Source organism: Protopterus annectens, chromosome 2.part1 (assembly GCF_019279795.1).
Source record: "Protopterus annectens isolate FY-2018-M chromosome 2.part1, PAN1.0, whole genome shotgun sequence".
Taxonomy (NCBI): domain Eukaryota; kingdom Metazoa; phylum Chordata; order Ceratodontiformes; family Protopteridae; genus Protopterus; species Protopterus annectens.
In genome coordinates, this window is record NC_056729.1 from 1791922182 (window position 1) to 1791945031 (window position 22850).

The 22850-nt window shown below is 43.0% G+C and overlaps 1 protein-coding gene across 2 annotated transcripts in view; it reads right to left on the reverse strand.

Moving 5' to 3' along the window:
* The window catches only part of MTOR (mechanistic target of rapamycin kinase), a 4577509-nt gene that overhangs the window by 3746753 nt on the left and 807906 nt on the right, over positions 1–22850 (reverse strand). For both annotated transcript variants that reach the window (XM_044063218.1, XM_044063219.1), the window contains exon 17: positions 10137–10271. In XM_044063218.1, the coding sequence (XP_043919153.1) occupies positions 10137–10271 (135 nt within the window). The remainder of the gene's footprint in view (positions 1–10136; positions 10272–22850) is intronic.

A 22850-nucleotide genomic window follows, 5' to 3' on the forward strand; every position in this document is an offset into this window, starting at 1 on the left:
GGACGGCGCCGAAGGTGTCGGAGCAGAACTCTGCTCCGAGACAGACACTAGAGGTGCTGGAACTGAAGGTTCCACAACAAGTGGCACCGATAGCTCTGGCTCTGAAACACCAACATGGCTCGGAGGAAGAACAAAAGCAGGGAGTATGGCCTTAGACGGCTCCGGAACAGATTGGGTCAGAGCCGGCAACAAATTAGCTAGTGCCAACGACTTCAAGAGTCTAAGCACTACTCTCTCTACATCCTTTTCAGAAAGACTCTTGGAGGATCTGGAAGACAAGGTAGGTGACCTAGATCTCTGCAAAATCGGAGATCTGAGAGTTGGGGAGACCGGTAATAATTCTCTAGACTGGCTCAGAGATAAATGTTCAGTAGTCGGCTCCGAAAAACTTGGAGCCGACACTGGAGTGTCAATATCGATAATCTTGACGGACTCCGAGGACAGTGGAGCCGAAGAGGTAGAAGGTTTGTCCAGTTTTTGATATTTTTTTGTGGGGGCCCAGATAAAATAGTCGGTGTGGGAGAATGTCTCTTGGCCGACTTGACCTTCTCTTTTTTAGAAGAGGGAGACCTGGAATGTGATGATGAAGTGCTGGCTAGATCCTCCTCCAAGGAAGGCTTAAGGAGACCTTTCAGGATCAATTTGTTCTTCCTTTCCTGGAGAACCCGAGAACTGAAGGAGTGACAAAAGGAACATGTCTCCTGAAGGTGTATTGCACCTAGACTATGTCAGTCAGTCAGTGACATTTTTTGAGAACATTTGAGAGACTTTTTAAAACCCGAAGGTCTTTGGACTCCTTAGACATACTGTTACAAACACAACACAGGAGGGAAGCAGGAAGAGAGGACAAGGTCCTCTAACTTAAATGGGCCTAGCCCTGCTGAGGAAACAACAGTAGAGAAAGGTTAATAGAGGACTAGGTCCTCTAACTTAAACGGACCTAGCCGTAAACAGAGGAGAAGCTACATCAAGAATTGCAATAACTCAACGACACGCTAACTAACTAGCTAATAAGAATTAATAAAAGAACACTGTTCACAGCTATCAATTGTATACTACTATTCTAGTCAAAAAATACAAGATCAGAAAAAGGTCCTAACCCAAACACGGACCTACGCTAAGATATGTAAATATAGTAAAAAAAACTAGCACACCAAGAAAGGGATACCACTCAGAGGAGAAAAAGGCCTGTGGAAATGACGGCCAACAAGTTTTCAATAACAACTTTGCAAAATTTCAAAAACACACTACTAATTTACTATCTATAATAACGACGACTAAGTTATTTATACTAAGCTACTACTATAATGAAAAAACGATCACTATAAACAAAAATAACGAAGGAAAATCCAACTTAGCCACAGCAAAGAAAGAGAGCACTTCTGAACTCGTAGACGTGGAAAATGAGATCTGGGGATTCTTACTAGTGCACTATGGGATACCTACCTTGCCATGACCCAACTGAGAGACTTTGAGCTTTGTAATAGGCCGAGTCGGAGCAGAGGATTGGCTCTGAACCCATATGTAAGAACGAAGGCGAGATAGGACTACAGAACATTCTTCATTAACACAAAGTTCATAAAAAACAAACAATTTATGTGGGATAGGGCAAAAATACAATGGGACATTAAAAAGTTAAATGGAACAATGGGTTTTGCATCAATGCACAGTTTCTAAATGGCAAAAATTATGACTACTAAAACAGGGCACAGATGTTAAAAAGAACAGGTTGTGCATCAACATGCATTTTTCTGAACAATAAGAAGTAGGAATTTCTTATGTCTGACGTTATCGACTGACTGTAATCCTCAGTGGTTTATCAGAAAATCATTTTACAACAGGGCAAAAATATGAGGCAAAATCTTGGCTGTTCTGCAAAGAGAACTGTAAAAAATGTTTTATATTAGTACTTCAGGTGATAATTGGTTAACATCAGACAGTGATATTTTTAACTGTCAGTGACAAAGCTCTAAAATATTATGGCAGAAGTGCAATCTGTCAAGTTACACTACTGTCGTAACATTCTACACAGCATACAAACACACCACTGCAGGGCAGTATTCTCCATTATAGCAGTACTGTAGGTTGCTTATAAAATTAATACTTACTATGTTCATTATGAGTTCTTTTTGAGTTATAAAACACAGTTTAAGGACCTAGAATCTGAAGAACACTACCACTGTAAAGATTTGTTTGGGCAGAACAATTTGCCATTTGCATTTATTTAGAAAGCCTTATGTCTCAGATATATGAATTTGTTTGAAATGCGAGTCCATAACTCGATTTTGTCAAAAAACTTAGGATGCAGTCACTGGAAATTTCTAAACCTCCATTAGAGTGAATTAGTTAAAGCCTGAAATTATTACACAATCTCCTGAATTTTGTTCACAGTGTCACGAGATGCTTGTATCACCTTGGAAATGTTACATGGCACTGTTGTATGTGCCCATGTCTGTTATCACAAACACCTCTCTCACTCTCTAAAGACAAAGTGAGTATGTAAGCAATAATCCCTGACAGGGTGTGTGTTAATGTGTAATTAACGCCCACCCAGGGGTGTTATGCTATGCATGTGCACCCCTGGAAGGGCACTAATTACACATTAGCACACACCCTGGAGGGCACTACTGTGCTTAGAGAATGGGCTTGCTGTAAAACTGTTGTGTTTCACTTACTTATTTTTTTAAGTACTGTATTATTTTTTTTTGTATATTTTTGATGTAAAATAGTTCCTTCCCCTAATGTTTCAAACCTTCTGCAGTATATGTTAATGGTGTTGGAGCAAACATTTTACATCAAAAATATATATAAATAATATAATACTTAAAAATGAATAAATAAATAAATAAGTAAAATAGAACAATTTTACAGACAACCCATTCTCGTTCTCTCACAGCTTTCATACATACATTCACTCACACAAGCTCACTCTCACTCATTCTCTCTCTCTCACACACATGCAGTCTTCTCTGCTTTCATACATACATTCACTCACAAGCTCACTCTCACTCATTCTCTCTCACACACATGCAGTCTTCTCTGCTTTCATACATACATTCACTCACAAGCTCACTCTCACTCATACTCTCACACACATGCAGTCTTCTCTGCTTTCATACATGCACTCACTCACACAAGCTCACTCTCACTCTCGCTCATTCTCTCTCTCTCACACACATGCAGTCTTCTCTGCTTTCATACATACATTCACTCACACAAGCTCACTCTCGCTCATTCAGTCTCTCTCACACACATGCAGTCTTCTCTGCTTTCATACATGCACTCACTCACACAAGCTCACTCCCACTCTTGCTCATTCTCTCTCTCTCACACACATGCAGTCTTCTCTGCTTTCATACATACATTCATTCACACAAGCTCAATCTCACTCTCGCTCATTCTCTCTCTCTCTCTCACACACATGCAGTCTTCTCTGCTTTCATACATACATTCACTCACAAGCTCACTCTCACTCATTCTCTCTCACATACATGCAGTCTTCTCTGCTTTCATACATACATTCACTCACAAGCTCACTCTCACTCATACTCTCACACACATGCAGTCTTCTCTGCTTTCATACATGCACTCACTCACACAAGCTCACTCTCACTCTCGCTCATTCTCTCTCTCTCACACACATGCAGTCTTCTCTGCTTTCATACATACATTCACTCACACAAGCTCACTCTCGCTCATTCAGTCTCTCTCACACACATGCAGTCTTCTCTGCTTTCATACATGCACTCACTCACACAAGCTCACTCCCACTCTTGCTCATTCTCTCTCTCTCACACACATGCAGTCTTCTCTGCTTTCATACATACATTCATTCACACAAGCTCAATCTCACTCTCGCTCATTCTCTCTCTCTCTCTCTCACACACATGCAGTCTTCTCTGCTTTCATACATACATTCACTCACACAAGCTCAATCTCACTCTCGCTCATTCTCTCTCTCTCTCTCACACATGCAGTCTTCTCTGCTTTCATACATACATTCACTCACTTTCAGGAAATTAGTAGATGTAGACCTGTGAAAACCACGGCTCGTACTCGGGATGTAATCCTAAAACACCTTTATTCCAAAACAACGTCACTCCACGAAACAGTACATAAACCAGTACATGAGATAACACAAAGAAACAGCTGGTTAAGCGCTTTCAACTGGCGACCCAGTCTTCTTCAGAACACATAACAAATTGTTTGAAAACCTTATATAGTGTCCCATTGAATTCATTTTCAAAAAGTCCGCCAAAACTTTTAAAGGCATACTGCCCAATTCACTAAATGTGAAGTTCTCATAATAACATCAGACAATCCGTTTGACTGTGTGAGATATAAAAACATATTGTGAATACAAAAATACACAAAATTCTCATTACATCCTAAAATATGTGACATCTAATAAAACTCTTACCATATCTAAAACTATTGTACTATGGGATTCTACACACAAATGTAATAAAATATAATATAATATATATCCTGTCCCTAATTTTCTATTAAAACATGAGATAAAATCTCACTTTAAAAACACTTTTAAAGTACTTGAAAAATATATATGTATATGTGTACTTATTTATATAAAATGTGTATGTGCGTCTAGAACTCTTACCATGTGATGAAAGACTACTAAGATACATTCACTCACACAAGCTCACTCTCGCTCATTCAGTCTCTCTCACACACATGCAGTCTTCTCTGCTTTCATACATACATTCACTCACACAAGCTCACTCTCGCTCATTCAGTCTCTCTCACACACATGCAGTCTTCTCTGCTTTCATACATACATTCACTCACACAAGCTCACTCTCGCTCATTCTCTCTCTCTCACACACATGCAGTCTTCTCTGCTTTCATACATGCACTCATTCACACAAGCTCACTCTCACTCATTCTCTCTCTCTCTCACACACATGCAGTCTTCTCTGCTTTCATACATACATTCACTCACACAAGCTCACTCCCACTCTCGCTCATTCTCTCTCTCTCACACACATGCAAGTCTTCTCTGCTTTCATACATACATTCACTCACACAAGCTAATTCTCACTGTCTCACACACATGTAGTCTTCTCTGCTTTCATACATGCACTCACTCACACAAGATTAGTCAAACACACACACACACACACACACACACACACACACACACACACACTTTTGCTTTCATAAACAAATTCATTCACACATGATCGCTCTCAGTCTCTCTCAATCTCTCTCTCTCACATACAGTCACTCCTACCTTCATGCAAGCATTCAATGACACAAGACAGCAACATATACACATCATCTCTCTCTCACTTTCATACACGCATACACTCACTCTCTCACAAACATGCTTTTTATTTTACATTCACTAAACAGAAGCGCTGCTTAGAGAGCATAAAATAATAGCTCAACTGATTTCTCTCTCACAATTGTACACTTTCACACACAAACAAAATTACACTTTTTTTTTTAAACACTCGCTAAACAGGAAAAGCACTGCTTAGTGAGTGTAAAATAATGGCAACTGCTCTGTTTTTCTCAGTCCGAGCTCCACAGCGGCTTGATAACCTGCCATGAATTATAGCTAAACTCACTAAACTAGGTATAAATCCCTACGTCACAAGATGGGTTGCCAACTGGCTCACTGACCGAACCCACACTGTAAAAGTTGCAGACTCCAAATCTGACCTCAAAGCAGTGACAAGTGGAGTACCCAGGGTTCCATCCTGGGATATCTCCTGTTTGGTATCTACTTCTCTGAAGTACAGGCTAACACAGAAGGCCTCTGGCTAACGAAGTTCACAGATGACTGCAAACTAGGAGCCATAGTCAAGTCCCAAAATGATGTGGACATCCTACAGAAGGGCCTCACTGAGACAGATGCCTGGTGTCAGAGCCATGGCCTCAAGTTCAATGCCAAAAAGTGCAGTGTCATCCCCTTTAGTAAAAATTCTGTCCCCATGAACTACCACATAGGCAGCAATCTACTTAACACCGAATGCGTAATAAAAGACATTGGGACCCAGGTCGACAGTAGTCTCTCCTTTGATAGTCACATCATCACAGTAGTCAGGAAGTCCTTCTACGTGGCATACCTCATCATAAAATGGTTCTCATCCAGAAAAAAAAAGGTCACTGTTCCCCTCTACTCGTCACTCATTAGACCCATTATAGAGTACAACACCCCTTTTCGAATGTACCTCACAAGACGTCTGCAGCAGCTGGAAAGGCCACAGAAGTACCTCACAAAGAGGATTACTGGCCTTAAGCAAATGCCCTACACTGACCACCTCAAAAAACTCCAACTTTACTCTGTAGCATATCGCCTACTTCGAGGTGATCTCTGCCTAACATATAAAGCTATGTCAAACCCAGAGCTGTTGGACATGCTACACCTAAAGAAATCCCAATCTTACCGAGCTACACGCTCTAGGGACCTAAACCTTGTCACCACAATAAACAGGACAAGCTGTAGGGATAGATTCCTGTCCCAGAGACTTCCTATACTCTGGAACAAGCTACCCATCTATGTCAAGCAAAGTTCTTCATTAGAACTCTTCAAGAAAAATCTTGATGAGTGGATGGGAATTAGGAAATACACCCCAGGGATCACTTCTGTGTCTCTGCTGGACTGCGGCACAGGAAAATAACTTTCTTGGGTGGCATATGCTATGGAACCTTGCTGGCTAGGCTTACGTAGGCCCTTGGGCCGATAGCCTAGTACCTACCTATGAAGTGGCGGACTTGTTTTTCACCAGGCATGCTCATTCTCCATTCAGGGCACTGATGTACAGTAAGCTCATTCTCTAAACACCTTTAATTCTTGCTTTTCTGTTCTTCCTAAATGTTATCAGACCACAAGCATAAAAGCAATTATTTATTCTCAGAATTGCTGGGTGCTTTGCTTTACTCAGAGACAGCCTGAACCTAATTAGAAGGACAGCTATCATCTATCATCTTTTGAAAATGTTAAGTTTACTGTGCTCCATCAGTCTGACCAGTCAAATCTTCATAAAAAGGTCTGGGTGAAAAATGTGCAGACTGTGATGCCTTGACTTTGTGGCCTGAAATACAAGCCCCTCTAGTACCATGCACTTAAGCTAAGTTGTGCAAGAACATCCTCAAGTTAAGGGAATGGTGGAGGTCTGGCTGATCTTGCCACCCTGTATTGAAGTGAGTTTACTGTACCAGATTACTATTCTTTAGTCTCAAGCTGGTCAACTTGTGGACTTGATTTGTGTTCCACTAGGCTAGTTCCACCTTGTTGGAAGATCCTCAGTCCTGTCAAATACGACGACGACACTTCTTCTCTGGAGTTGGGTGCCTTTCCATTTTTACAAAAGGTGACTTTAGTGACTCCAATTCTTAAAATAATAACACAGGGTTCTGACTATTTTGAAAGCTGCTACCCTACTGCAGAACTTCATTTTACTGGTAAGGTGTTTATTAAGTGCTACACATCCACCTTGCCTCTCATCTTAAGGAACACAACTTCTATGGTCCATTTAGTATGGATCTCAGACTTTACATAATTCTGAGACTGCCCTCACAAAAGTCTTTAATGATGTACTTGTGGCATAACATCAAAAGTGTAACTCATCTGTGGTTCTCTTTGACCTGTTGGCAACTTATGAAGCTGCTAACCATCAGATGCTTTTGGAAGAGTTACAAAATTACTGCAACCTCTAGAGAGTTTTCTTGGACTGGTTTGCTTTTAGCTCTCAGGATGCTCACAGGTGGCTAGTCTGAATGCTAATTCTTCTTATCCTGCCCAATAGGAACCTGTTAATTTCAGTGTACATTATAATGGCCCAGATGGTCTCAACAGTACCATCATCATGCTGATGACACACAACTCTAGTTCTCCTTTCCTCTATGCTGATCCTCAGTTCCTCAGCAGACATTCTCGATTATCCACAAATGTATGCATAGTAACAGACTAAAAGACAAATATGACAAGATAGTTGCCAGGGCTATAAATGTCACACAGAAAATCAAATGTTCTGTCACAGCTTCCCCCATTTTACTTGCAGTCTGTGAAAAAGTTTGAATTCAAGTTGAAGTGTCACCTTGGAAGTCATCTTTGATGACAAACTAACAGTAAAGGACCAGCTGACATCTGTCAACAGGATTTCATGGTTTCATCTAAGGAATACTGCTTAAGGAGTACTGCCTAGTTCAAGTACTTTACAGCACTCAGTGACCTGGCTTGTAGTTGTGCATGGGTTGGGTTTAATCAAAGCTTAATATGTACCTCCCTGCAACTGGACTCTGAACTATAAATTGCATTGCTTACAGCCAATACAAAACTCCACTGCCTGGTCACTAACTGTTACTTCAAATTACAAGCACACTATACCAGCTCACTGGTTGCCTGTTCATGCCTGCATTATGTATAAAAATCTGATCCTGATTTACTAAATCTTGTATGAAAGGGTTGGTCAAGCCTTACTATCTTGCCTACAGCCTCTACTCTGCTACCGATGGGCTGCTGGTAGTTCTGAGGGCGTGGAACCAATCTTCTAGAATACATTGCCGGCTCTGTGATGCCGAAGGATAAAGTCTTGACTGTAACTCGGACAACCAGAGTTTGAGTAGTGGCTTCAGCATTGAAAGAACTGGTCAGAGGGTAGGGCTTGTCAATCCTTGGTGAGGGTGTGGGAGCTCCTGGTAGCCAAACTGTGCCACTGCTTCTGTTTAAACAGAGGATATGCACAAAAACAATGGCCATTATGGCAGGATGGGGGCTTGGCACTTTTAAGTCAGTGATGGTATCCCTTGGGACGTGTGTGTGTGTAAGCTAATGACCACTGGGGCCTTTTTAAGCCAAGCAATGTATCACAAATCTCTGACAAGTTCTGACACCCTTTGTAGTATACACAGAGGCTTGGGAAATGAAACATTTACAAGCAACGGCCTGGGGGATGAACCATTTACAGGCTGCCTATGTCCATTAGAGAAATTACACTCCTAACCACAGGTGACTTTCCAGTTCACCATAAAGTTTTCCAAGTTACACTTGAACTGAGTTAGAACTGCTTCACAGTTGGAGAGTCTGTTCTAGAGAAGGGGTAGTCTCTGGGATATGTGCCTGTCTGTTTAGCACGTTCCATGATAGAAACACCTCTGTAGTTAATGCTATCACTGACAAAAGGCTACAGGGCGTCTGATGGCACCAAGCAGTTCTCAGACCTTAAGACAATTAAGGTCCACCCTGAAACACATACCAATCCAGTACACAGAGGTGAAACTAGACCTTTACAGTGTTAGAATGAAGATGCCCTGTCATGACAGGTAGACAAAAGAACCAAGCACTGGCAGGGGCACAGACTCTTTCATAGCTACCTAGATAACATCCTTCCCAGATTGGCAGTCACTGAGGTGCAGATGAGCTTAATGCCTTTGAGAATAAAAGGGCTCCAGATGGGAGTATAGCTTTACAGCTGACTGACACAGAAGGGAAAAGAATTTAGGAAAAATCTTTGTCATACACTCTTTCACCAATCAAACCTAGCTCCTGTGGAACGTAGTGTCTCTGTGGAGGTCAGAAGAACTTGACATTTAGTAGTTGTAAAATGTCCCCCAAGGCTCACATATCCCAACTAACATCCTAAATTTATTAACTTTCCTATATACCTCATTTCATGCTCTGTATTGTACTTGTGCATTTGTCCTCATTTAATTTTAGTGTAATACTACTATATGATTTTGATGTCTATTTTATTTATTCTTTTTATGCACAAATATTTACTTATAAACATTTACATAAACCTAAAGTTGAACTAGGTTAAGCCATATTCCATCACACAAAACAATGCACTTCGCGTGATAAAAAGTGGCATATGTATCATTTTAGTAGTTTGAAAAAGTCACCAATATTCTTTAGAGTAACTCGTGCCTCAGATCACCTGCACTGAAGTTTCATTGCTGACATTTGGTGAGGTAGGGGGGAATAGGGTGGTCTTCAGTGGGCGAAGAATAAATAGCAATACTACTACCCAGTCCTTGACCTCTGATTCTCTACAATAGTTACCAATGTAGCAACAGGAGATCAGCAAGACTTCTGTAACTTTGTATTTGCCCTAGTTACAACCTTTATTTCATTGCTGTGTAAAAACCTAAAAGCAACTTTACATTACCTCTCTCCGGATCCCCTGGTTCTGTTCTGTTTTGAGGAAGTTCAGCAGCACTTCAAGCAAGGAGGGATATTTTCGATATGGCTCCACCACATAGCCAGTGCTTGCAACCTGCTGTCCAAGTGTCCATAGGGCTACCTAGATATGAACAGAACAAGAATAAGTTCTAGTTTCTTAACAAATGAAGTGTACCTCATTTAACATACAGCACCTTTCCTATGTTTTTGTACAAGTTTTGTGCTACTACACTAGAAATACACATATATAAAGTTAAATTATTTAATAAATAAATAAATAGCAAAATGACAAAAAAACTTCAAATCAAATCAGGATTCAGTCAATAGAGTATGTCCATAAGTCTGCCGTCCATATTCTGAAGCATTTTTTTCCAACAGTAAGTCGGACTTAAAAATCATCAGAATCATTAAGGCTATTAGTATTACTGACTTGCTCAAGTAAATTATTTCATCTTTCTGCTACCCTTTCAGAGTACAAACTGAATGATTTTTACTTTAGTTCAGAACTTATCTTAACTTTAAACAAACTCTTAACTACAGAAGCAAGACAAACTACTGATGTTAATGTATTACCGTCCAGACTTTTAACATACATTATCAATAAAGTACAGTTTTGTACCTACCATAAATGTAGATGTTCAAGTGTAGACACTGCTGCAGTCATTACACTTGGGTTATTCTGCCGTCAGGCAGTTCCCCAGTCGGCCTGAGTTCCAAAGTCTTGGTCCGGCGTCGGTTGCTGTCGCTTCTTCCCTGACGTCAGTGCGCCAGGGGGATATAAGATGCAGCCGACGCCATTTTCTTCAGTTTTTCTTGCCCCAGATGTCAGGTGCCCCCAAATAGGTAGGCCTTTCAAATTGCTAGCAAAATATATAACAGAAAAGCAAACAACCATTTTTAATTACCAGCAAATACTCCCTTTAGGAAATAAGGGTAGAAGACCTAGGTACATACCAGAAAGTAAGAGGGGAAGGAGGGAGGGTAACCTGGACTGCAGCAGTGTCTACACTCGAACATCTACATTTATGGTAGGTACAAAACTGTACTATGTTCATCGTGTGACACTGCTGCAGTCATTACACTTGGGTGGAATCCCAAAGCTGAGGTAGGGAGGATGGACCTATAGGTCATTAGGGGTGGCTATAAGGCCCTGCAGCACAGCAGTGGCAAAGCCAGCTCTGGATTTGGAATATAAAGGCAAATGGTAATGTTTGGTGAAGGTATACACAGAACTCCATATTGCTGCTTCCAAAATATCCTTGGTAGGCACTCCTCTGAGGTAGGCAGTTGAAGTGGCTGTTGCCCTGGTGGAGTGAAATCTAATGCTGCTAGGTACAGGTTTCCCATGGTGGGTATAGCAAAAACGTATACAGTGAGCTATCCATTTTGAAATAGTCTGCTTTGAAATGGCTTTTCCCTGTGCTCCTGCAGCGTATGCTACCAATAATTGCTCTGATTTTCTGAAAGCTTTGGTTTTGTCCAAGTAGAAGCGTAACTGTCTGTGAATGTCCAAGGAATGTAGTAGTCTCTCCCCTTTGTTCTGTGGTTTTGGATAAAAAGTTGGCAAGTGAATAGTTTGGTTTAGAGCCACACTTGAAACCACCTTTGGCATAAACGTAGGGTTAGTTCTTAAGGACACCCTGTCCTGGTGAAAGATGAGGAAAGGTTCCACTGCCATTAGTGCCTGCAATTCTGAAACTCTTCTTGCTGATGGTATTGCCAGTAGCAGAGCAGTCTTCCAAGGGATGTATTTTAATTCTGCTGTGTTAGCTGGCTCAAAAGGAGGTAAAGTTAATTTTTCCAAAACAAAGTTGAGGTCCCAAGTTGGTGTAGGTGCTCTACGGGGCGGTCTCATGTTTTTAGCCCCCTCTGAGGTACTGTTTGAGCAAAGGATTAGAAAAAAATTGGTGGATCCGTGTTGTAATGAGCAGAAATGGCTGGGGCATGAATCTTGATGGATGAGAAGGAGAGGCCATTGTCCAGCATCTCAGTTAAGTATTGAAGTATCTGAGGAATGTTTGGGACAAGAGGGTCAAGGCTGTGTGCTTGGTTCCAGGCACAGAATCTCTTCCATTTATCCGAGTAGGCTTTCCTGGTGCTGGGCCTTCTGGCCTCCGGAATGACATCCATAACAGCTTTGGAGAGAGGCAATGCTTGCTTGGTTAAGGGATTTTCCATGCAGCTAGATTTAAGGTCTTTAGCTGGCTGTGAAGTATCTGATTGTTGTGTTGTGTCAACAGCTGTGGGATTTGAGGCAAAATCCAGGGTGGTTCTTGTGCTAAGTTCTTTAAGATTGGGTACCAGTGCTGGTGTGGCCAGTCTGGTGCAATCAGGATCATCTATGGCTCTTCCTGCCTGGCTTTTATGAGTACCTTTGGAAGGAGAGGTAAAGGAGGGAAAGCGTATACTTGTAGTTTTTTCCAGCTGAATGAGAGGGCATCCACTTTCCATGCTTGTGGATGGTAGCTCCTTGTGCAGAATTTCTGTAGTTGGCAGTTCATTGGGGATGCAAACAGATCTATGTCTGATTTCCCCCATTTTTGTGCTATCATTCTGAATATTTGTGGACTCAATTGCCATTCGTGAGGATCCAAGATGTTTCTGCTTAGGTCTGCCAGTGTGTTTTTCTCTCCTGGCAGGAATTGTGCCTGCAGATGAACTTGGTAGTTTACAGCTGTGTTCCACAAGGTCACGGCTTGTCTGCAGAGGGGGTATGAGCGTGTGCCCCCTTGCTTGTTTATGTACCACATAACTGTGGTGTTGTCTGTCTTTAGTAGGAGTTGTCCTGGATGTAGCAGGTCCTTGAAAGATATAATTGCATTTTGTACAGCTAGCATCTCTTTTTGATTGATGTGGAGATGTCTTTGTTCTGCGGGCCACTCGCCCTGAATACATTTTCCTGCTATGTGTGCTACCCAGGCGTAATCCGATGCATCTGTTGTCAGTGTCTGCCTGGCTGTCGGTTGAGTGAAAGGCTGCCCCTTGTTGAGGTGACAAGCTTGAGCCCACCATTGAAACTCCTGTTGAAGGCAAGGAATTAGTGCTAGAACTGTTTCCAAATTTTGACAGTGTTGAGACCATACACTCTTTAGGTACCATTGTAGTTTCCTCATATGCAGTCTGGCATATGGAATTAGTAGTATGCAAGATGCCATGTAGCCCAAGGCCTGCAGAATTTTTCTTGCAGGGAGTTGGGTCTTTGTTGTCATTAAATGAAAATACTGAGTCAGTTGTCCTTGCTTGTCTGGTGTCAAATAAGCCATCTGGGCCGTTGTGTTTAAGCTGGCACCCAGGAATATTATCTGTTGTGAGGGCACTAGTTTTGATTTCTTTTCGTTTACTGTGTACCCCAGGCAACTTATTAACTTTTTTTACGTACGCCAGATGCTTTAGAAGAATGTCCTTGCTCTCTGCTTGGATTAGGCAGTCGTCCAGGTATGGGTAAATTTGAATTCCTTTTTGCCTGCAAAATGCAATTACTGGTGCCAGGCACTTTGCGAAGACCCAGGGCACAGTAGATAAGCCAAAGGGCAGTGCAGAGAATTGATAGTGCATTGAACCTGCTAGACATCTGAGGTATCTTCTGCAGTTTTGTCTGATAAGGACATGCAGGTATGCCTCTTTGAGGTCCAAAGTCACGAGCCAAGCTTTCTTGCCCAGCATGGGAAGAAGCTGCTGTAGTGTCAACATTTTGAATTTCGGAATATCCAGGTAAGTGTTCAGAGAAGAAAGGTCCAGAATGGGTCTCCAGGCTTTGTCCTTTCTGAGAACCAGAAAGAGTCTTGAGTAAAATCCTTGTCCTTGTTCTTGTGGTGGTACCTTTTGAATAGCTCTCATGTCCATGAGTGCTGTAATTTGTTTTTGAGCCTCTGACCATTGATTTGGTGGCAGATTTGGCATTTCTTTTAACCTTGGAAGAGTGTGGAAGTGGAGCCTGTAACCTTGAGATATGATGTTGAGAACCCATTTGTCTTTGGTGATGCAATGCCAATTGTGATAGAAAAGAGCCAGTTTTCCTCCTAAGGGGGCTGCCAAGAGAGAGCTGTTTGGCAGCTGTAGTGGAAAGTCATTGAGACTGCTTTTTATAAGATTGAGGCCTGTCTTCCCCTTCTTTCTGGCCTGGTGTACTCCATTGTCGAGGTCTGTAAGGGCCTTTTGTCTGACCTCTACCTCTTGGATGTCTGTATCTGCCCATTTGAGGTCTGTCTGTGACTGGAAAGGACCAATTTTTTGTTGGCCAATTTCTGCTAAAACGAGGAAGTTGAACCTGTAAGAAATCTTTCACAGTTTGCATAGATTTTGCCTTATCCTCCATCTTTTTTAATACCTCCTCTGCCTTGACTCCAAACAACACATCCCGCTGCAAAGGTGCATCCAATAATTTGGCCTTAACATGATCTGGTAGCGTATGTTCTTTTAACCAACCATGCCTTCTAATGACAGAGCCTGTAAACTCCTGCTCTACAGGAGGCCTCTACGGAATCAAAACCACATTGCAAAGTATGTTTTCCCACTTGTTCAGCTGCATGCAATAAATCCTGCATTTCTTTTGAATTTGGAAAATCTGAATCTGGAAGCATCTTTTGTTTCAACTGAGACATTAAAAATTGCTGATATTTTAGCATGTGAAACTGGCAATTCAAGGCTCTCATGGCTAAAGTTGCAGATGTATAAACTTTCTTGCCCCATCTGTTTAATGCTTGGGAATCTCTGTCAGAGGGGACTGGGTTTTTAGCTGATGAGGCCTTAATCCCTTCGGGTCCCTGAGAAATAGTTTCAGGGTCAGCAACAGGGCTTTTGTATAGAAATTTGTGAGAGTCAGGGACTCTGTAATATCTATCTAGCTTAACTGGGGCTGGTGGTAAGGAGTCAGGGTTTAAGCTGGATTCAGTGTATACATCATCCACAATATCTAACACTGGCGGAATAGCAAGGGGTCTGTGTTGAGGCAATAAAAGGAAGTCTCTGAGCCTTTTCTTGGATTCTGAGTAATCCTGGCCTTCCCAGTGGAAATGCTCCCTCATGGTATGTAAGGTCTCCCCAAAGGAGTAGTCCTCAGGCGGAGAGGCTGATGGGATAGATTCCTCAGCATAAGAATCCTCATAAGGGGGTAAGGAATACCCTAGGTCTGAGGATGAGTCAGGGGAAATGGACACCTGGTCTGAAGATTCATAGTCTGCATCCTGTCTGGGGTTTTTATCTGGAGGGGGTTGGGACCCTCTGATCAGGGTGATTAGGTATTCGGCCATTTTTAACATTTGCTTCTTAGGCATGGAAGCCTGCCCTGGAGATAGCTGTGTCTGTTTCTCTGCTTTTAAGGGAGGCTTAGACTTAACAGAGGGTTTAATGGTTAACTGGGTAGGTCTGAAAACACCCTCTGAAGCTGTGGATTGTTCAGCTACTTTGGTTCCCTCTGTAAGATTAAGTTTGGTAATCTGAATACCAAGAGTGTCCGAAGGCCCAGCCAGCTCCACGTGGGAGTCGGAGGCGGTCTGTGGTTCTACTGAAGTGGTCGTCAGGGGCTGCGTAGGCGCCTCGCTGATAACCGAAGAACTGGCGACCGGCCTAGAAGAGGCCTAGTCATCAATTTTGGGCCTCGGATGCTTGTCCTTGTCCTTGCACTTTTTAAGAATTCCGGTTGTCGGAAGTTCCGACGGCATGGTGCAATTAAATTTTCTGCCAAAATAACGTCGGGCAAAATCAAACCGATGTTTAATAGTGCGCTTGTTAAACCTAGCACAAAACCGACAACCAGTGACGTTGTGGTCTTGGCCTAGGCATGGGATACAGTAGGAGTGAAAATCCTTATGAGATATTTGCTTCCCACAAGAAATACAATTATTAACTTTTACTGACATCGGTCTGAGGCAAAAAAAAGTTTCCCCAATGGGGTACTTAGCTTTTTAGAAGACTTCGGTTCTGGATTCAGAATGAAAATCTCAGGAGTAGGCCGACTGGCGCTGGCGAACTGCTTCTGCTTCGGGCACCCCGCGGCAAGAAAGGCTGAAGAAAATGGCGTTGGCTGCATCTTATATCCCCCTGGCGCACTGACGTCAGGAAAGAAGCAACAGCAACCGACGCCGGACCAAGACTTAGGAACTCAGGCCGACTGGGGAACCGCCTGATGGCAAGATAACCCAAGTGTAATGACTGCAGCAGTGTCACACGATAAACATAGTACAGTTTTGTACCTACCATAAATGTAGATGTTCGAGTGTAGACACTGCTGCAGTCCAGGTTACCCTCCCTCCTTCCCCTCTTACTTTCTGGTACATACCTAGGTCTTCTACCCTTATTTCCTAAAGGGAGTATTTGTTGGTAATTAAAAATGGTTGTTTGCTTTTCTATTATATATTTTACTAACAATTTGAAAGGCCTACCTATTTGGGGGCACCTGACATCTGGGGCAAGAAAAATTGAAGAAAATGGCGTCGGCTGCATCTTATATCCCCCTGGCGCACTGACGTCAGGGAAGAAGCGACAGCAACAGATGCCGCACCAAGACTTTGGAACTCAGGCCGACTGGGGAACCACCTGATGGCAGGATAACCCAAGTGTAATGACTGCAGCAGTGTCACACGATGAACATCTACTTGGCTTTCTTCTCAAAATACATGAACTTTTGCAGGCAAACAAAAACAAAATTCTCAGCTATGTCCCTCTGTCAAACAATAAGTAACAGCACTGCACAACTTTACATAAAACAAATTTGTTACTAGTAATAGCAAGAGCAATGTTTCTTCAACAAAATTTACTGCATCACCACAAAAAAAAAAAAAAAAAGCAAAAGATTTCTCTCTGCAAAGCCAAGAGGGTATCCATCTACTCAGACTCCACTACTCCTTAACCATAAGCAAAAAAAAGCTTTGCTAAAGTGGCCCTAGCAAGCGTGAATGATATCCCACAAGAAATCAGAAAAACAGACCTTCATTTACTCAGGAAATTCAAATGTACTTGTTTCAATTACTTAGGCTAAAATAACTTCCCCTTGAAGTACATTAAGGAATTAAACAAATTTTCTTACTGCATAATTTGTAATAACCAGCTGAAATTACTTTTGTGCATACTGCAAATATTGCATCAGTCTTCATCAAAACAAAATCAAAATAACTGTGCAAGAATTTCTGCAGCATATCCACAAAAACAGTTATCCTGTACCCTTAGGAATATACAGTTTTGTTTGATGCTTTATATATTATTTAGATTCCCAAATCTGTGTATATTACAATACAACCACATTTTATATCACTGCTATATCTCCTCTCTATATTTTTTCAGTTTACTGTAGAGTAAATTTCAAAACTGTTGCATATGAAGTGAAATTGTAATAGCACAGTTTTTTTTGTTAAATCATTTATTAAGTTAATGATGTATATTAGAAAAACTTATCTAATCAGTAAGTTAACTGCATCTCTTATAAATGTATGTTGAGGCCTGATGTCTTTGTCTTGTTGCCCAGGTTGTGACTAAAAGGGATTCATGGACCAGCTCACTCATCTGGATAGCCAAACGTTAAATTTATTTATTTTTTTTGCGTGCTTGCTTTTGTTTACCAAGATAGTCCAACTAGGCTATGCAAGGCCCCTTTTCAGCACAGGCTGAGGAAGAAAAGCTCCACATTTACATGTTACATAATAATAAAAAAAAAAAGAAGTTATGTACTCACCATAACGTTCCATGTTTGATGTCCTTGATCTCGCCTTCCTTCTTGCTGGTTGGTTCGGAGCCGATCCTCGGCTCCGACTCAGCCGCATTCCAAAGCTCCAGAGCTTCCACTGGCTCGAGGCTAGACCCTATCCCAACATACCTAGCGAGAGTTACCCAGATCTTGTTTGTGATAACCCATAACACTAGACTATAATGTCCAAATATAGCAAGACATGTACATAAATTATATATATATATATATATATATATATATATATATATATATATATATATATATATATATATATATATATTATATCCCACCAAGATAGTAGTAAAAGCACTATAAATCTATCCAACTTCATAAGGCAGGAAAGGAATCGCAGTCTATGTAGCCAAATGACGGATAATTCCTCTCGATCTTCCAGGAGGGGGGAAGGATGGTGGGATGCAAGAAGGAGGGCGAGATCAAGGACAACAATCATGGAACATTATGGTGAGTACACAACTTCTTTATGTTATATTGTCCTATCTCGCCTCCCTTCTTGCTAGTTGGGACCACGTCCCCAGCACCTTCTTCTTGGGTGGCTCAATGGAATAGACTCTTCAGGACCATGGAACCAAAGGATGCTCTGTTCCAGGAGGCCACATCTACTTTGTAATGAGTGATGAAGGTATGGGGATTAACCCACGTAGCTGCCGCACAAATTGAGTCCAAAGGCAGTCTAGCCTGAAAGGCAGTAGAGGCAGACAAGGCCCTAGTTGAGTGTCTTCGAATTTTTCCTGGCAACTGGCTGCTCTGTGAATTATAGACATAAGTGATGGTGCCTGAAAGCCATTTTGATAAAGTTACTTTTGAGACTGAAGTTTCCTTTCTGTTTTCTGCAAAGGATATAAACAACTGGTCAGATTTTCTGAATTCTTTTGTCCTGTGCAAGTAAAAACGTAACTGTCTATGAACATCCAATTGGTGGAGTTTATTTTCTGCCTTATTCCCATGATTAGGGAAGAATGCAGGTAGTTCTACTGATTGATTCAGATTGAACTCTGAGCAAACGTTTGGTAGAAAGGAGGGGCTGGTTCTGAGAGAAACCCAATTTTTGTGAAAAATTAAGTAAGGGGGACGAATGGATAGAGCTTGTAATTCTGATATCCTCCTACCTGAGGTAATGGCAGTTAAGAAAATAGTTTTCCAAGTCAAGAATTTTAGAAAACAAGTAGTAGCCGGTTCAAAAGGAGGAATAATTAAGGCAGCTAGGACTAAGTTTAGATCCCAAGGAGGAGGTGGGTTCTCTTATTGGGAGTCTCAAGAGAATAGTACCTTTTAGGAAAGCTTTGCATAACCTGTGGGACATAAGGATGGAACCCATTTCTCCCACATGAAAATTATAAATAGCAGCCAGCTGAACTTGGATAGTTGCTGCTGCTACTCCTTGGTTAAAGGTTTCAGCGAGAAATTCGAGAATCTTTGAAATAGGTGCAGTAAAAGGGTCAATACTATTTTTGGCTGCCCAACAAGAGAGCCACTTCCATTTGCTAGTATAAATTTTTCACTTTGAGGATTTGTGAGAGGAAATTAAAATATGCTGTACTGCTGGGGAGATGCCAGGAAGCCTGGCTAAGATGGGAAGTGGAGGAACCAAGCTGTGAAGCTTGAGGGTCTGTATGGAAGAATGGAGATCTGGAACTGGGTCCAGGATCCAAGGCTCCTCCTGGAGATGAGGCCTTACGAAGGGGGACCATATTTGACGAGGCCAGTAAGGGGCAATGAGCATTAGTTTGCAACCCAATGATTTTGCTTTCTGAAGGACTTTGGGTATTAGAGGGAATGGGGGGAAAGTATAAAGAAGTCCCGGGGCCCAATCGTGAACAAGTGCATCCCTTGGTGACTGTCCCGGTGGGTGGACTGAGCGAAATAGCTGCTGCATTTGGTATTGATGGAGGTGGCAAAAAGGTCGCAGCAAGGCTGGCCGCACTTGCGAAAAATTTGGTTTGCAATATCCTGCTTCAGGGACCACTCGTGAGCCATCAGGATAGCCCTGCTGAGCTTGTCTGCTATCACACTGGATTTCCCCAGAATGTGCGTCGCAGTCAGAAAGCATTGGGAAGACATTGCCCAATGCCATACTCTTAGAGCATCTCGCCACAAGGGGTAGGATCTGGTTCCGCCTTGCTTGTTGATGTACCACACTAATGACATGTTGCCCATTTAAACTGTGATCATCCCCGTAGGTAGAGACCCCTATAGTGCTTGCAATGCCAGAAGCAACGCTCTCATCTCTAGGACGTTGATGTGCAAGTGGTACTCATGTTGTTGCCTAGTTCCTTCAATAGCCTGGCCTAGATAATGCCCCCCCCCCCCCCTATCTGGGAAGCGTCCGTGGTCATTGTGGCTACTGGTTGGGGGAGGATGAATAGCCTGCATATCGTCAACTGGGTAGACTGAAGCCACCATTTTAGGTCCTTCTTGCACGTCTTCATGATGAGAATTTCGTGTGACATGGGTAGATTTTGCATGGACCATTGAGCAAATAGGAGCCACTGTAATATCCTCATGTGGAAGCGTGCCAAGGGAACTAGTGTTATTGCTACCGCCATTAAGCACAGGACTTTGAGAACAAATCTTGCCTGAATCTTTTTTCTCTCGATTAAGATTGAAACCCGATGTCGAATGGTAGATGCCCTCTCCTGAGGCAATTTTGCTATCAAGCCTTTTGTATCTAAATCTGCACCTACAAATGGAATATATTGACAGGGCAACAAGGCAGACATTTCGTAGTTTATAGTTATGCCTACCTGTGAGCAGAGGCGAATTGTGGTGTCCCATGCCTCGGTTAGTAGATGCTCAGTGGTGGTAATAAGGAGCCGGTTTAAACATGGAAACACCCAGAATCCTAAACGCCTCAGATGAGCCATGACTACTGCCATGCATTTGGTGAACACCCTGGGGGCTGTGGTGAGACCAAGGGCAGAGCTCTGAACTGGGAGTGACTGGCTCCCAGCCGGAAGAGTAGAAATCTCTGCTGTCTATCTTGATATGGTAGTACGCATCCTGGAGATCGATGGAGCACATCCAATTGTCCTTTCCCAAAAACGTAAGTATGGACTGCAGTGTCACCATCTGGAACTTTGTCTTCTTGACAGACTTGTTGAGTCTGCCAAGATCCAAAATGGGCCAACAGTCCCCTCTTTTCTTTGGAACTAAAAAGAACCTTGAATAAGTTCCGGATCCGAGTTGGTCTGCGGGGACGTCTTGGATGACTCGTTTTTCTAGCAACCTTTGAACTTCTAGGATTGCTTGTTCCCTTAGATTGGGTGGCACATCTTAGATGAATTTTTGTTTTCTGGGAAGAGTTGGCATGGAGAAAGGAATACTGTAGCCCCTGGATATTACCGACTGTACCCATGTGTCTTTTGTGATACTTTGCCAGGCTTCTGGGTACAGTGACAATCTGCCCCCAACTGCCTCCAGAGGTGGACAGGCGGGCCTCCTTTCAGGAGCGCTGGAAGGGCTTACCAGAAAACGTATCAGTCTCCCTGACTCTGCGGACCCCCTCTGCAGCAAGGATGGCATCTCCCATTACTGTTCCCCCCTCTGCCCCTGGGGAGAAAAGTCACCATGTGCATCAGGAGAAGCTCCCTGGGATTTCTGGAACCACATTTTCCCACCTTTTGACCTTTGGGATAAGGTCTAGTAGGCACGGAAAAACTTACCTATGGCAGAGACAGTTTTGCCATCTTGCTCACACCTGGTGAGAGTCTCTTCTACCTTGGGCCCGAACAATGACGAGCCATCAAATGGGGCGTTGGTAAAGGAGGACTTGAAGGGCTCCATGAACTGACAAAGGCGCATCCAGGAATGTCTCCATAAGGTGACTCCCGTGCCTGCTGCCTGATCACTCCATCGGCTGCATAGGAGATAAGCCGCATGGAGGAGTTAACTACAGAAGATAAGGTCGCAAGCTGGGAAGCAGCTCTGTCTGTAACTCTCATAGCTGTAGGATCCTGCAGGTTATCTCCTAGCTCTTTCAGGAGATCCCTCTGGAGACGAGTAAAATGGGACAAATAATTCAGTGACCTAAAGGTAAAGGCCACTGAAGAAAACACACTCTTCCTGTATCTGTCCATCATATGGAACTCCTTGTTCGGCAGATGGACAGAAGAAGTTTCTAATTCCTTCTTTGTGGCTGCCGCAACCACCATAGCATCAACTGGCACGCCCCAAGCCAGGAAAAGTTTGTTGTCCAGTGCAATGATAAACTTAGTGGCCTCTGCGGAACTGGTTCCATAGATTCTGGGCAGCTCCACGCCTTTCGACTTACTACACCTAGCAGCGGGTCGAAGGGCGGAAACACCCAAGAGGTGAAGGGTCGGGAACCAAATGCGTCCAAGTACACGGACTTGTCCTCAGAATGGAAAGAGATTTCCAGCCACCCCTCTGCTTGAGGATTTTCAGGATGTCTGAAAATGAGACATCCTCAGAGGGGGACGTGAGGACCCTTCTAAGACCTCCAAGTCCGTGTCCGAAGTCATGGACTCAGGGGAGTCCAAATGCTTCCTCTTACAAGTCCTCTTCTGAGGAGCCTCCTCTGAGGGGTATTCTATAAAGGTTTCGGAAGGGAGGGGTTGCCCGAAGGGGCATCCTGGGGCATTGGTTCCCTACGCCTGGGGAGGAGGTAGACACTGGCCTGGAAGGGGAAGGAGCAACTGGAGCCGAGGGTGGAGCGGTCTGAGAGGACAACACACTCCTCATCATCTCGAACGCACCACAATCCTGGCCTGATAGAGTCTCCAGCTCCAAAGAGCTAGGAGATCTCCCCCGAACCGAGGGTGATGGCTCCAAGGCCGATGTAGGGGCCAAACTCACCTGTTCCGAAGCTCTGAGTCAGAGAGTAGGATCCAACAAGGGTTCAATCTCGCTGCCCCACCCCAGAGCCGACAAGGGAGTGTCGGCCCCCAGATCCCTCGAGAGAAGGTGGTATCGATGGTATCAGCACTGATGTCAGACCAGAGAGACCCGGGGTTTTCAGATCCAATGGTTCCAACACAATGA